This window comes from Silurus meridionalis, chromosome 6 (assembly GCF_014805685.1).
Source record: "Silurus meridionalis isolate SWU-2019-XX chromosome 6, ASM1480568v1, whole genome shotgun sequence".
NCBI lineage: Eukaryota > Metazoa > Chordata > Actinopteri > Siluriformes > Siluridae > Silurus > Silurus meridionalis.
In genome coordinates this window covers 20,421,759-20,439,102 of record NC_060889.1, presented here as the reverse complement: position 1 = coordinate 20,439,102, position 17,344 = coordinate 20,421,759, and the positions used below count along the sequence as shown (strand labels likewise).

Here is a 17,344-nt window from a genome sequence, read left to right as displayed (position 1 = left end):
ACTGTTGAATGGCATTTATAAAGAATTTATTATGGGACCAGCAGATCAGTCAATGATTAGATTTTGGAAGTAATCCAAAGCAGGGTCAAAGTTACAGCAAAGTCAAATGTCTGATATTAATTTTTCATCAGTAGCCTCTTGTTGAAGTGTATTTTATTTCGGGCATACAAATTAGAAACAAGATGGACCAGACTTGTTGGCAGTAGAGGCATCCCTGTTGACACTGTTGCCATTGAGTTATACTTGTTTGTTCTAGGTTTAAAACTCTGCCAATACTTTTTTCAATTTTAAATTCAAATCAGGAGATGATAGAAAAATGCTTCCTGGAGTGTCTCCACACTAGCGAAGAAGAAAAAGTACACAATCTGTTTACCAACATGTCCATTTGCATTTAATGTAAATTACTGGAGGTTAAAATGAGCACCGTGGTGGCTTTGGATAAAAATTTTATCTCACAAGGAAAACCAGTATTAATTACATTTACATAATTACATCTAATACTGGGTAAAACTTGAGCTAGATTTTGTAAAGTAGGTGATTTTACAAATGCAAGCATAATTCAGTATAAATGTATGTAAATGTATAAAGGTATTTAGTTTTGCATGATTTAATAATAAAAGCAGGAAGTATTTCATATACTGTAGCTGTTTTTATTCTTATTTAGTTGAATATTTCTGCCATTACAAAATGTAATGTGTTATATTTTTTTGTATGCTTTTTTTAGGAAAAGTGTCAGTCATTGAAAGGTATATTGGGTGTCTGCCAGTTAATGTCCTCAGTAATGACTGCACATAAAGTAAACTTTAGTTTGTAATAAGCATATAATTATGCTCACAATGTGTCCCACTTCCAAGACCTGTTTAATTTCATGTTTATTCATTCATAGAATAGAGAAGATTTTAAATGTATTATGAATACTTTTACTTAGTGAATGAAGTGATTTTAATCATTATGGGCTGAGGTGATAACACTGCAGAGGCCATTGTGCTGTGTAAAGAGTGTATTGAACAGGAATGGTGTGGTGTATCATAAGGTGAAAACATGATAAAAGTACCATTTGTGGCTTCATAGAAGATAGAAGTGAGCTGGCAGACAATGCTGGAATGGACAAGGATAGAGAGAGAGATAGTTGTTTCCATTGTGTTCCATTGTGTCGTGTACACCCAGTGGACCAGTAAAGTTGGCACAATTCTTTTAGTTTGGAGGAAAGAGGAAGAGAGGTTGTTTCACATTCAGGGCATTTCATTTTGATGAGACACACACAACTATTTGGATGCGATGCTGCCATTCAGACACTCGCCACAGCCAGAATCTTTTTGTTCATAAGAAAGACAGCACAGGATTTGCCTGGACGTGTCTGCAGAATTCAGGTTGCTGGAACTGAGATGCTATACAAACCTGCACACACATATAGCTGTAGGCTGCGAGTGTGTGTGTGGGAGGAGATGTTCACTTCACTCCGTTGTAAGTCTCTTTGATTTCTATCTCAAGGGAGTCAACAGGGAAGAAAGAAGTAGAGGGCAGTGAGGGGGGAGATGAAGGTCGTTTAAAATCCAGGGTTAAAGGAGAGGAAGCCTATGTGCATTTCTCTTTGCATGTCAGTTAAATGTGTGTTTAAAACAGTTGCTCTGTTTAATCTTGAAAAGCAGTTTACTCATGAAACAAGAGCCTGATAGAACTTACTGTCAGGATTCTATTTATTCTGGACTGAATGGTGGGGAGAGGAAAAAAATATAGGGGAATAGCAGAGAGAAAAAAAGGGTAAAGAGATAGAAACAGAAAAAGCAGAAAAAGAATAGAACCTACATACAGCCCATATCTAGGTATAACCCCAACACAAACCACAGATAATTTATCTTTTGACCTTATCACTGTGATCTGTCTGAAATTCATGATACATGACTCCGTCCAGCTTTTTCTCATCTTCCCGCCGATCCTTTCACCCTTCTTTTCATCTTTCTTCTATTTCTCGTTTATCAAGCTGTGCAAAGTCAAGGAGAGGTGCTTCATTACTGTTCTAAGAAGATTTTTTAAATCTTATTTCATCTCTTAGTCTATTAGGATGGTTTGCCTCTGAGTTACATATATATATATATATATATATATATATATATATATATATATATATATATATATATATACAATGAGGAAAATAAGTATTTGAACACCATGCTATTTTGCAAGTTCTCCCACTTAGAAATCATAGAGGGGTCTGAAATTGTCATCATAGATGCATGTCCACTGTGAGAGACATAATCTAAAAAAAAAAATCCAGAAATCACAATATATGATTTTTAAACTATTTATTTGTATGATACAGCTGCAAATAAGTATTTGAACACCTGTCTATCAGCTAGAATTCTGACCCCCTAAAGACCTGTTAGTCTGCCTTTAAAATGTCCACCTCCACTACTTTTATTATCCTAAATTAGATGCACCTGTTTGAGGTCGTTAGCTGCATAAAGAGACCTGTCCACCCCATACAAACAGTAAGAATCCAACTACTAACATGGCCAAGACCAAAGAGCTGTCCAAAGACACTAGAGACAAAATTGTACACCTCCACAAGGCTGGAAAGGGCTACGGGGAAATTGCCAAGCAGCTTGGTGAAAAAAGGTCCACTGTTGGAGCAATCATTAGAAAATGGAAGAAGCTAAACATGACTGTCAATCTCTCTCGGACTGGGGCTCCATGCAAGATCTCACCTCGTGGGGTCTCAATGATCCTAAGGAAGGTGAGAAATCAGCCCAGAACTACACGGGAGGAGCTGGTCAATGACCTGAAAAGAGCTGGGACCACCGTTTCCAAGGTTACTGTTGGTAATACACTAAGACGTCATGGTTTGAAATCATGCATGGCACGGAAGGTTCCCCTGCTTAAACCAGCACATCTTAAGTTTGCCAATGACCATTTGGATGATCCAGAGGAGTCATGGGAGAAAGTCATGTGGACAGATGAGACCAAAATAGAACTTTTGGGTCATAATTCCACTAAATGTGTTTGGAGGAAGAAGAATGATGAGTACCATCCCAAGAACACCATCCCTACTTTGAAACATGGGGGTGGTAGCATCATGCTTTGGGGGTGTTTTTCTGCACATGGGACAGGGCGACTGCACTGTATTAAGGAGAACATGACCGGGGCCATGTATTGCGAGATTTTGGGGAACAACCTCCTTCCCTCAGTTAGAGCATTGAAGATGGGTCGAGGCTGGGTCTTCCAACATGACAATGACCCGAAGCACACAGCCAGGATAACCAAGGAGTGGCTCTGTAAGAAGCATATCAAGGTTCTGGCGTGGCCTAGCCAGTCTCCAGACCTAAACCCACTAGAGAATCTTTGGAGTGAGCTCAAACACCGTGTTTCTTAGGGACAGGCCAGAAACCTGACTGATCTAGAGAAGATCTGTGTGGAGGAGTGGGCCAAAATCCCTCCTGCAGTGTGTGCAAACCTGGTGAAAAACTACAGGAAACGTTTGACCTCTGTAATTGCAAACAAAGGCTACTGTACCAAATATTAACATTGACTTTCTCAGGTGTTCAAATACTTATTTGCAGCTGTATCATACAAATAAATAGTTAAAAAATCATACATTGTGTCACAGTGGACATGCACCTACGATGACAATTTCAGACCCCTCCATGATTTCTAAGTGGGAGAACTTGCAAAATAGCAGGGTGTTTAAATACTTATTTTTCTCACTGTATATACATATATAAAACATATAAAAATAGGATCTCACTTGTTATCCACCTCAAATTATTTCATCTGTTACAAAAAGGTGGCCCAACAATCTCGTTTTTAAAAGACCTGTTCAGATATATATCGATATAAGAGTGAGCCAATTTACTGAGGAAATAGTCCCAGTGAGTTTAAAAATCATGGTCAAGAAGAAGCCTCAGAGAAGACTGAGAGGAGTAAGTAAACAAACAAGTCAATTAATTTATTTCATGTTTACTGATCAGTGATTGGTAAAAAGGTAAGTCAAGTCAAGTCAAGTTTATTTGTATAGCGCTTTTCACAACAGACATTGTCTCAAAGCAGCTTTACACAAATCAACAGTGATGGTGAATGGTGTGAATTTGTCCCTGATGAGCAAGCCGTGGCGACTGTGGCAAGGAAAAACTCCCTTAAATGTTATGAGGAAGAAACCTTGAGAGGAACCAGACTCAAAAAGGGAACCCATCCTCATCTGGGTGACATCAAGAGTTTGATCATAAATCTTTCAACAATAAAGAACACTGGACAGTGAGAACTAACATGATTACTGGAGTATAAGATTATAAGTGATGTTCTTTCTGCAGTCTTATACAGTCTATATGGTTAGTAGCTCCGAGTTTTATGAGCTCAGCATTTGTGATCACCACAGATCCAGCATCAACTTCTCCATGCCAGAGCCTTTAAACACTCCAGGAGGTCCAATGTCAAAACTCCACACATGTAGCGGGATCCAAATGGCACTGGTACGTCTCTAGATGGTTCGGGATGTTTGTGAGTTCGGCATCTACTTCTTCAAAGGTCCGTAATCATCACGAGGTGGGAGGTGACTGGAGCTGGCCAAACCTCAGGGTGTCTCGGGATGGGGAGAGAAAGAGAAGCAGTGGAGAGGAATTAGCGTAGCTGCTGTTCATGATATTAACAGCACAAGTCTTCAGTTCTCTGGGCTGCAAATTCATTCCACCACCTGTATACTAGGAGAGAGGAGAATCTTAATGTACATCTTTTAGATGTGTGCTGAAGAGAAGGGTGTGGAATGTGCCTCTGAGGTTTTGTAGGCAAGCATCAATGTTTTAAAACTGGCAGCTACAGGGATCTAATGCAGCAATGGGGTGGTGTGGGTGGATTTGTGGATGTTGAATATAAGACTGCAGCTACATTCTGGGTCAGTTGCAAGGACCATGTTATGTACATGGACAGACCTGCCAGCAGTATGTTGCAGTAGCCCAGGCATAAGGTGAATAAATACTAAACAATTACCTGCATACACTCTATGGGTAGCAATGGTTGTGTTGTAAAGAAGAAACCTGCATAAATGTAATGATAATGTAAGGATTCTCTTTTCTTTCCTTCCCTTCCCTTCTCCAAACACGTTATGTGTGTTGAATATGTATGAGGCTGAACACCTCCTGCTATTGAATATTAACTGGAATGAGACATAATGACAGCTTCTGACCTGCTTCTGCTCTTTATAATGGTTGTATTTAACAGAACTGTGACACCTTTTCTGTCTGTCCAGCATCTCAGAAACACACACACTCACACACACACACACACACACACACACACACGCACGCATGCACACATATACACACACACGCACACACACAAATACAAATACACTTAGATTAATGAAGGCCCAAACACTCAGACACACTGGTTATAGCTAGTAAGGGAGTATAATGATTAGTGTGTGCTGTCTCATTAGCCCTGTGCTCTCCAGTGCTAGTGTGACCTCTCTGTGAGAAGAAAGACCCGGGCCACATTAAAGCCCTGTAAATATTTGACTTTAACTCTTCAGGGCATATTGTTCCCAATTTTGTGCTCTGATGGTCTGTGACCTCCATTTCCCAAAGTGTGTGTGTGTGTCTTTTTGTCATTGTGCCGTCCTCTCAGATTTAAATAAAATGCCTAATTGCTTAAAGGAACTGAGGGTCAGAGCAAAGCCAGAGAGCAGCACCTGACTCTTAATAGCCTTACTTACTTCCGGTATTTGAACTCCAGCCTTCCTAACCCCAGCTACCTTTTCTAAGAAGAGTAGTTTGCGTTAATGTTAGCTCAGTACTGTGGTTTCTGCTGCTTGCATTGCTAAAATGGTGAGAAGTAGTCTGTTTTTTTTTTTTTTTTTAATGAAAGTAAGAACTTAAAATTTACCACAAGATGCATGTTGCCTGTTGATTTTTATTTCCAAGATGAAATCCTTTCTACCGTCATGGTGCCTCAGATGGCAAAATAGATTTTGCGAGGATCCCACTTATAAATGGTGTTTGTTAGAACATTCCAGAAGTTGAAAAATCGTATTTACAGCACCACATAAGTCAGATCCCCAGACACCCCCCCTTTCTTTTTGAATAAAATGGGCAGCTTTGAGATTTGCTCTCTGACATCCCCCCCACAGTCACCATTTTGTTGAACAGTATTCTGCCACATTGAAAGACCACTCTGGATGCAATTGCCGGTAATACTGTTTCAGTCTTACTAGTTTTCCCCACAATGACCGCTGTCTCTCTATCCATCTGTTTGCTCTATCCCTCTTGGCTCAGCAGGACCCTGATCGACTCTTAGCTTAATCTTCTGGGAGGAGAGAGAGATGAATAGAGGAAAAAAAGTGTGAACTTAAAGTTTGACCTAGCCATCGGCAGCCTTGCTTTCGATGAGCACTCACACACACACACACACACACACACACACACACACACACACACAAACACACACACACACGCAAGCAAGTGTGCACACGCTTATGACAACATAATCACACACACTGCCATCTCCCAGGGTGCTGATGTTTGACCTCAAGAGCAGGGGCCATGTGTCACATGCATACACACACACTCACCTGCACACAATAGACCACCTGCTCTCACACTTGAAATTATCTACTTGATCCAGGTAGGCCCAATGGCAAATCTCCAGTCCACACCCACTGAGAATAAAGCCTGTGTGTTTGTGTGTAAGCGAGAGAGAGAGAGAGAGAGAGTACCGTATATACATGTATGTGTGCAAATTTATGGAGAATTTTCTCCTTGCTCTTTTTTATTCCACCCATTCATCACTTTCTGCCACCCCCTCATAGCTCACAGTGTGCTCACTTCAGCCCAATTAGGCCTTGTAACAATGCCAATTAAGCAATTAAGACCCAAATAACCTGAGTGTCCTGCGGCGACGGTGCCGATGCCAGCTGCACGCCAGCGCTGTGCCCAGTCTGTGCCTGCTCTAGGCTGCCTACAGGGCACAGGCGTCAGCTGCTTTAAAAGAGGCCCAGAGTGTAAGAGCTGTGTCTCATTTGCCCAATGTGATCCTTAATAAGTAAGACCTCTGATTCCAGATCAGTTTGGAACAATCTCAATATATGATCGTGTCAATGCGGGAGGCTGATCTGAGGTGCTTTACTGTCAAATCTTGCTTACACTACAGTATTTGCATGTATACACACAGCGTAATAATCTGGCAAAAATACAACTGATTTGGGAATAAACATCAAACCATTCATCTGGCATGCAGCCAATCAGAATAATGTAATTAGTAATCTGCTGAATGGAATAATTGCCATGTAAACAACCTAAAAAGCTTGTGCTTGGACCCTGTGCAACACACCTACAGACAGAACTTTTTATTGTAATGTGTTGACACCTGATGACAGTCCTGTCCTAACAGGACACAAATACATTTTCATTTGAAAACGCATATTTTTCTCTCCATTTTGGTCTTTCATTCACACTGAGACTGCCATTTTTACATTGCAGTGTGGATCATGAAAATGGAGGCTATTGAAAATTATTACATATTTTTAGTCATTGCCGTGACGTTTTAAAGAGCGGGAAAGTAAATTAATGCCAGGCAGAAATTACGCAGGTCAAAGCGTCTTAAATTTTGCTCATAAAAAGTACAGGGATGTAAGCTTTTTCAGATGTTTCATTATAGATGAACAACTTTTGTGGAGCGATTGAAAACGACAGTGTGGACATGGAGAATTTTAGACGAAAACGCTATTTTCAAATGTATCCGGATTAGTGTAGACATAGCCTACGCTTGTTTAGGATTACATGCATTCTAACAGTCTTACGGTTTAATACCAAAATTGCACATCATTGCAGTGATTAAGTTAACTACTATCCATGCAGCAATTTCTTTGTGCAATATACTAAACTCCTGTTAGATGCTTATACTTGTCTCTTGCACTTTGTTACTTTGTTAACTTTGACAGCAAATGCTGATTCCTTCTTCGATTTGAAGTACTAGCCAAGATTTTTTAGGCTTAAATGCTTGTATTTTGAAGGAGGTGATTTATACAGTATAAAAACAGTCACCTGCATTATATTCAAATAAAATAGATTTATAGAAGCATATAACACATCTCTAAATAGAATATAAGTTTGCTCATGTAAATATTAACAATACTTTTGGATTTAACTTGCTGTCTTTGGTGTATCTATGCTTATGTGTATATATTTATATGGTTCTGTAGCTGTTTGTAGTTAAAGTACAGACCAGTCTCACATCACAGACTCACCAGAGAGATGAGGGAAGTGATGGGAAATTTTAGTGATGAGAGTTTGATCAAATAAAAGCCTTGTCAGTAATAGAATGATAAAAAAGAGGGAAATGTAAATAAAGAACAAATTGAACCAATTTCTGTTTTAAATGACTTGCGTCAGTGTTTCTGTCCTTTCCTGTTAAATAAAAAAAGGTTGTCTTGTGTAAGAAATTGTAGAGAATAATTACTGTGGAGAGCAGTAATAGAGACATTAGACGATTATATGACAGTGATTAAGCAATAAAACAGGACAAACTGTGAAGAGGAGTATATTAAGGATGCTGATGGTTTCTGTGGTAATAATGAATACAATGATGATGATGATGATGATGATGATGACGATGAGGATGATGATGAGAATATTGCTTGGCATCTTCTTTTATTCTACTTATTCTCAATGGCTTGGATATCGTTATATAGCCCCAGCACACTGCTGTTTTAATGGTGATGGTTGTGGGGTATGTGCACATACATCTGTGCATGTGTATGGTGTAGAAATGCTTGCTAGGAACAGCTGCTTGCTCACAAACAGCTAGCTACAATCTCCAGAGGAAACGCATATAAAACCTATTGATTCATCAATCATCACTTGTACAATCAAAGGCCTTTAAAAAACACAAAGGAGCTCTCAGAATGGGATGAATATGTTTGTGTTCTTAATTAGGCTTCATCTTCTCACATTATTTCTCATACTCCAACTGATTCCGTGTTTACAATGGACCAACCTTTGTTAAACATAACGGACTGGGTGAGCCATGAAAAAGCTTTATCATCAGTTTAAGAGTGTCATTTCTCAACAAATCCCAGGACATTCATAATGCAATAGTCTACAGAAAAGAAAACTGTTTCTGCAGCCACGTTTTTCTGGAGTATGCCCTGAAAATGTCACCCGGCATACATTTTCTAACATTAAGGCACTTGGGAAAGCAGTGCGTGTGTTTGTGGGTGGTTGGTGTGTGTGTGTGTGTGTGTGTGTGTGTGTGTGTGTGTGTGTGTGTGTGTGTGTGTGTGTATGGTGGTGGTGGTATTACAAGAACACTAGAAATTTTATATTAAAATTACTATTTGTTGACTAGAATATTGGTAAAAGCACTTTCCAGTTTCTATTTAATCTTCACTTATAACTGTTGTTAATTCTTCCTGATTTTACAGACTCCTGATTTCAAAACTTAACTATTTGGCATATACCTCTTGTAAAACTTTCAAAAGGTGTTGTTCATTGGTTGGATCCTTCTTTCTGACCTTGATCCAGTTAATCCCAGAGCAGTTCAATATGGTTTAGGTCTAGTGACTCTGCAGGCCATTCAATGATAGATAACATTCCAGTAGACTGTTAGCTGTCTAAATAACACTTACAGAGCTTGGAAGTATGCTTCAGGTCTTTGTGGGTGATCAGAAGTAATAACTCATAGACACACAAAAAAATGTGTAAAGACAGCAGGTCTGCATTTATCCATACTGTAAATACTGCTTGTAATGCCATAGGGTGATGTGTGACAGCTTCAAAGAGACTAATTTTAGGTACAATAGTTCCCCAAAACTGTTTATATAGTGATAAGTAGCTGTTAGCTAGTTGTATTGTCTACATTTTTAAAGATAACATTTAAGGACTTTTTGGTTAATCTGTAGTTAGCTGTCCATAACTAATGTTTATGAGGTTTCTTGTTCAAAAAGGTTTAGTCCTTTGTAACTAAAACCAGCGTATAATTGTAACTTATTTTGTTTGTTTTGGTTTTATTTTGTTGATTTTGGTTACTTTTAAAAATAAATTAGTTTATACTTTTCCACTAAAATTTAAATGAACATTTTTTTTATCTTTCGACATTTATTTACATTACAAGTTTGAATGCAAAGATTCTATAAATGATTTTTGGGTTTAAAGTTTGTCCAGTATGGGTTCTCTGTGTATCTAAAGTGTATAGATAACAAAATTACTGCAAGATATTGGTTATAGGAATGTTATAGGAACACTATTGATTACAACTGAGCAAATTTTAAACATGGTTTACATGTTGAGCAACCAGGAAACAAAATAAATGTTTTGACTAAATAACATGAATGTTATTTTTGTTATGTTTAATGACCTTTTTGTTGAATGCCCTAACAAAATTTTTTGTTAACTGGAAAGGTCTCACTTTTGCACTCTTTCTGTCTCTTGTACAGGACTCCCAAGTGTGATCACCGTGTGACCAACCCCATGAGGACTTTGCCAGGCAATGGAACGGAACAGACTTCTCCTCTTTGACCTTTGCCACGTCACAGCCACCTGCCAGGGCTGAGATCACCACTGGCAACAGTTCTCCTCCCTGTCCCTTCTGTTCACCCAAACCCCTATTCCTGTCCTCTCTGTCCACCATGTTCTTTTACACCTAAAAAGATCACACTTCTTGCATAATTACTTCATTACCCCCTTCTTTATTATAAGGAAAATAACAAAGATGCCAAAAGCAATCATGCGCCCACCACGCTGGTGCAAGCAAGACTCGAGCTGTGCTCACAGATTGGACACTCTCAGCAGTGTTTATGCTCTGTGCATAGCACTGTGGTTGACTCTGGGTGCGTGTCAGCGCTCTGAACCCAGCGTCAAACACCCTGTTGTCAGCACCAACTATGGAAAACTGAGTGGACTCAAAAAGGAACTGAATAATGAGATATTGGGCCCTGTGGAGCAGTACCTAGGGGTGCCCTATGCTACCCCGCCCATTGGCGATCGCCGGTTTCAGCCCCCAGAGGCACCTGGCTCATGGCCTGAAGTGCGCAACGCTACTCAGTTTGCATCAGTGTGTCCACAGAACCTTCATGGGGTGCTGCCTGAGATAATGCTACCTGTGTGGTTCACTGACAGCCTGGACGTGGCTGCTACTTACATTCAGAACCAGAGTGAGGACTGCCTCTACCTAAACATCTACGTACCCACAGAGGACGGTGAGCTGCCACATTCAGCACTGTACACTATATATGTATAGAGATTACATATTAAACAGCTTAAAGATTAGATGTACAGTGCTTGTCAAAAGTTTGGAAACAACTTTTGTTGTTTTTTGAGAGATGCATGCATGTTCCTTTTGTTTATATGCAACAAACTGGGTTATTTAAGGCTAAGAAGATTTACTTTGATAAAAAAATATATATAACTGTATAGATGTTAAAATATTTTTATTGAAAAACCCTCCCTTAGCATGAATAACAGCTTTAGACACTCTTGCCATCCAGACAGTAAGATTCTTTAAATAGTGAGCTGAAATATTTTGCCATTACTCTTGCCAGATGTGTTTTTCACTTGAGGGATATTTTTCTGACCTTGCGATCCAGTTAATCTCAGAACAGATCAATGGAATTTAGGTGTGGTGACTGGGCAGATCATTCTATGATAGATAACACTCCAGTAGACTGCTTGCTCCCTTAATTACACTTATAGAGCAGTCCAGATGGAATTCCATTGTGTTGAAGTATGGAAAGGTAGCCAGGATGGTGTAGTTTCCCTTTCGCCCAGATTAAGTCTCCATCCTTCCCCGATCCAAAATAAACCTAGACCATTAAGCTTTCACCTCCATGTTTAACTGTGGGGGTGAGGTAGTCTGCTAACATCTTCTTCCATGTTCTCTCTTTACATAAGTTCTTCTATTAGAGCCAACAATGTCAAATTTGTTCTTATCTGTCCACAGAACTTTCTTCCAGGATTTCACTGTCCAATTCTTGTGTGTTCCTTCCTTTTACCCAGCACAAAAGGAACATGCATGTGTTTCCAAACTTTTGGCAGGCATTGTGTTTAAGTGTATACACAGTACTGTACAAAACTTTTAGGCAGGTGTGAATAAATGCTGCAAATTAAGAATGCTTTCAAAAATAGTGTTCATTGTTTATTTTTATCAATTAACAAAATGGAAATTAAATAAACAGACAAGAAATCCAAATAAAATTTATATTTGGTGTGACGACCCTTTGCCTGAAAAACAGCATCAGTTATTCTGGGTATACACAATCTTAAACAGTCTTTAAAGAAAATCAGCAGGTGGGTAATTTTAAACATCTTGGAGAAATAACCACAGATCTTCTGTGGATTTAGGCTGCCTCAAATTCTTCCTTCGCTTCATGTAATCCAAGACTAACTTGATGAGTTCAGGGCTCTGTGGAGGCCAAACAATTACTTTCAGGAATCTTCAGGATGCTGAAGATAGTTCCCCTTTAGGAACTCGAGCTGCATCAACAACGCTTTGGTAACGCCTTAGCATAACCACACTCTGAACCATGTATGTAGGTCATGGGGTTCACAAATGGACCTGGCAGAGGGAATAGAGACGGGCTTTTCCATTTCTCCTTCCATACCTGCCAGATCCAGCACCTTCTGCCAGTGTTCGGAAGCCTGCTTTTTTTGGAGGTTTCTTCCCCTGTGGGGAGGGTGTGCCTCCATGCCGGGGCCTGCCCTTCATTACAGATCTGCACACTGAGATGTCCAGATCATGTGCCAGCCCTTATTCAGCCTGCCTCTCCAGTCCCAATGTCTCTCTCCACCCTAAAGTAGTGGGACTGAAACAGTGCGACTGATTCCCCAGGTTGAAGAGACAATGGCTGGCTACTATTGGTCATTGGACCACCCACCAAGCCCCTTCTGACCTCTTTGGCTTTGGTGGGCAAGGCTTACATGGCAGTGGGTCAAGCCAGCGGCTGTTTGCATACCAAGGCGGTTTTGCAAGCCTACCAGGCTGACCTGCTCAAAGAGCTAGACAAGGGAGATAAAAGGGGAAACAACATCTTGGAGTTGCGTCGTACAGACCTTGGTCTCAGGGCCACAAAGGAGACCGCTAGAGCCATCAGCCAGTCTATAGCAGTCCTGGTGTCCGCTGCAAGACACCTGTTCCAGGAGGCAAAAAGACAGTCGGCGGGATTTCAGACCTTCTTTTTATATTGCACTCTTGGGGCTGCTCGGCGGGCATTGTGGGGTCCAGAGACTTAGCGTCAAAGTCAAAGCCCAGTAAAGTGATGCATCTTTAACAAGAGGGCTTCGAAAAGGAGGTCCTGACCGCTTCTTCATCAACTTGTTAACCCTGCCACCTCCGGTGTTTCAGGGCACAGCAGTCTTCAGCATGTGCCTCCCTCAGCTTCCGCCAGAAAAAGTAGCGGATTTGGGGGCTTGTTGCCTCCTCTAAGGGCCCTAGAACAACTTTCGGGCACTGCTCAAGCTGCTCTAGGCACACAAGAGGTCAGTCTTGATCAACTGATTTCCTTAAGAGATTATCTGGCAGCTTGAAAGCTCCTGCCAAACATGTCTTCATGGGTCCTGCACACTGTAGAAAGAGGCTACACGATTCAGGTTGGGTCTTGTCCTAGATTCAACGATGTGTGCTTCACTCTGGTGGGGCATGAGCAGGCTCTGGTTATTGAACAAGAAGTAGAAACTCTGTTAAGGAAGCAGGCCATTGAGGTGGTTCCTCCCCTGACAGAGAGTCCGGTTTCTACAGCCAGTTCTTTATAGTACCAAATAAGGATGGGGGCTGTGTCCCAATTTGGAAGTGAGTCAACTAAACTGCTCACTAATTAGGTTCAGGTTTAAGATGCTCATGCTAAAACAAGTTGTGTCTTAAATCAGTTCCAAGGACTGGTTTGTCATGATGGATCTGAAGGACGCATATTTCTATATAGCCATCCTTCCCTTACACAGCAAGTTGCTAAGGTTTGCTTTCAGAGCCAAAGCTTACCAATATTGGGTCCTTCTGTTTGGCCTTGCATTTTCACCCAGCCCCCTTAAAAAGTGTGTGGGTGAGAGATGCTGGCCATGCTTCTAGTGTTAAAGCATTTTTTTTCGGATCCAAGGGGCTATTATGTGGTGATCCATATGGACAACACATCACAGTCTGCACTTTTGCCTCCTTTACAAGCTTGTATGACAGATCCTCCTGTTGTCCCAAGCCAAGCTGAGGACAGTATCGACCCAGAGTGGTTGAACTATTGAGCAGATGCCCTTCCGAAGCACAAGGAGTGGAGGCTCCACCCGGATGTGGTGGATCACAAGTGGACCGCTTTACTACTTGAGAAACCTCCCGCTTTCCCTTTGATTTTCCCTCACTCACACAGCTCAACTCGGACTGGACAGGCTATGGTTCAGGCGTGGCTGAGGATATGCATGTATGCTTTTTGCCTTGTTGCGCTGCTTCCAGGAGTTCTGCGGGGGCTGTGGAGGCTGTGCTGTGGCCCATATGGGGGCACAGCTCTTAGCCTCTGGTCTCTTAGCCGAGGAGGCAGAGACCATTCTCCAATCCAGAGCTGCCTCCATGAGAAGGTTGTATGCCGCAAAATGGCGCTTGTTCACTATATGGTGAAAAAGCCACCAGGTAGGAGTTCACCCCAGGCACGGCAAATGCCTTTTTCTACCCCAGGCTTGTCCCCAAGGTGCTCTTGGCTGCCCCCCGACCAGTCCTGCTCCAGACATTCTATCCTCCTCCTTTTCAGGCCCTGACCAGGAGAAGCTTAACCAGATGCATCAGACACATATGTCCACAGAACTCTCTTTGGAGAAAGTCGGACTAGCTGTTCGTCTGCTACGGCAGGTGGATTGTGAATGCTATCTCATCCTCTTCTGATCCCTCTGGTCTTCCCGCTCCTTTCGGGCTCAGAGCTTACTCAACCCAGAGCGTGGTGGCCTCTAAGGCCTTGTCCTCTGGAGTGTCTCTTTAAGACATTTACAATGCTGCAGGCTGGTCTACCCCACTGACATTTGTCAGGTCCTATAGCCTTGACATTAGTGCCACTTTGTCCTTCGACCTAGCTGTGCCATTCCAAACTAGGCAGGAATTGGTCAGTCTGGCGGTATTGTACTCTCGTTCCCAAAGCTTTGTTGATCGAGTTCCTGAAGAGGAACATCTCTAGGTTAGGTAGGTAACCCTGGTTCGAGGGAACAAGATGCTGCGTCTCAGTGCCAGACTCCCTCCTGTAATGCTCATTAAGTGGTCTTTTGACCACTCCTGTCAAGACGTCTTCTACAGAAGTTTACAGGTTTACACCTGATTCTGATCTTACAAAATCCCTAATTTTGTGCAAGTGTACAAAGTGTGCAAAAGTTAGAAATTAAAGTGAATTTCTAGTTGTGACTGATGTTATTTAGTTTAAAATGTTGTTAATTTATTTTCCATTTTGTTAATTGATATTTTTTTTTAAACATTCTCACTTTACAGCATTTTTTCCACACCTAACTAACCTTCACCATATATATATATATATATATATATATATATATATATATATATATATATATATATATATATATATATATATATATATATATATATATATATATATATATAAATATATATACACACACACACACACACACACACACACACACACACACACACACACACACAGTATTGTGCATTCAGAAATTATTTAGACCCCCTTTTTAAAGTTTTGTTGTGCTGCAGCCTGATACTACTGTTGTTTAAATTTATTTTTTTTTCTCTTTAATCTACATTCTCACAATCTTTTAAAATAAAAAGCCCTGATATATCACATGTGCATAAGTATTCCAACCTTTTGCAACACTTGACAAATAACTCAGGTGCCAACTTCTTTTGCGCTGCTGAGATGTTTCTACACCTCGATTAGAGACTACCTGTAGAAAAGTTTATTTACTGGACATGATTTGGACAGGCTCACACAACCATGACCCCCAACTATATGGGTTTTTTTCTGGCAGAGTGGCTATATGGAAGCTATATAGAAGCAGTGCAAAGCACATTAAAGTCTTCTTAGAGTTTGCCAACAGGTACTTCAGTTCAAAATGTTATGTCTGGAGTAAATCAGGCACCGCTCACCACCTGCCTAACACAATCCAAACAGTGAAGCCTGGTGGTGGCAGTATCATGCTGTGGGGGTGCTTTTTCTTCAGCAGGGACTGGGAGACTGGTCAGAGTTGAGAGAACGATGAACCATGAAAAAAGTACAGAGATATCCTAAATAAAACTTTGTCCCACAGTGATCAGGACCTAAGTCTGGTTCACCTTCTTACATGACAGCAACCCTAAGAACACAGCCAAGACAACACAGGAGTGATTGTTCTAGAGTGGCCTAGCCAGGGCTCTGACTTTAACCCTGTCGAACATCTCTGGAGAGATTTGGAAGTGGCTGTCCATTAACAGTCCGCATTCAACCTGACCCAGCTTGAGAGGATTTGCAAAGTAAAATGGCAGAAAATCCTCCAATCCAGGTGTTTGTTGCATTATACCCCAAAAGACTCAAGGCTGTAATTGCTGCCATAGGTGCTTCAACTAAGTTATGATTAAAGGGTCTGAATACCTATGTACATGGACAAAATCTTTTTTTTTATTGATTGTAGTAACAAGCTGCAACATAACAAAATTTTTTAAGGTGAACGGTTTCTGAATATTTAGAATCTTTAATCTTATTTAAACAATAAATGTAAGTTTATTCATTATTCTAAAGCAATTTAAAAAAATGTATTTGTAAACATTGCTTTATAAATATTTATATTCATAAAATTTTATTTATAATATACAGTATATATATATATATATATATATATATATATATATATATATATATATATATATATATATATATATATATATATATATATATATAGAGAGAGAGAGAGAGAGAGAGAGAGAGAGAGAGAGAGAGATCAAAAATAAATGTTTAATCATTAAACATTTGTTTTACTGATGTGCCAAGTCTCAAATCAAGCACCAAAATCTGCCATGGTGCACACATCTGGCAAATAAAACCATTTGTGTGGAAACATAGAAAAGGTTCTGTTTGTTAACATACGTAATTTAAAACAACATAATTACTTTCAAATATTTTGTCTTCATGCTCTAGGTTGAGTATGGTTTCACTAATAATAAACGTAAATTTTTATAAAGCATCCATATTATTCCATGCCCATGTTGATTAGAATATTACAAATTTAATATTTATGTAATATATGTATATTTTATGTAATATTTATGTAATATATGTAATATTTATGTAACAAATGTAATATATATATTACATTTGGAACAGATGGAAATGTGCAATGAAGTTGCGACAACAATGCTATTAATGACGATTAAATATTTGAATCGATTGACAGTC

The 17,344-nt window shown here is 40.1% G+C and overlaps 1 protein-coding gene across 2 annotated transcripts in view; it reads left to right on the top strand.

Annotated features, from left to right (window-relative positions):
* nlgn2a (neuroligin 2a) overlaps nucleotides 1-17,344 on the top strand; it is a 205,399-nt gene that overhangs the window by 59,979 nt on the left and 128,076 nt on the right. For both annotated transcript variants that reach the window (XM_046852135.1, XM_046852134.1), the window contains exon 2: nucleotides 10,418-11,179. In XM_046852135.1, the coding sequence (XP_046708091.1) occupies nucleotides 10,693-11,179 (487 nt within the window). In that variant the 5' untranslated portion in view covers nucleotides 10,418-10,692. The remainder of the gene's footprint in view (nucleotides 1-10,417; nucleotides 11,180-17,344) is intronic.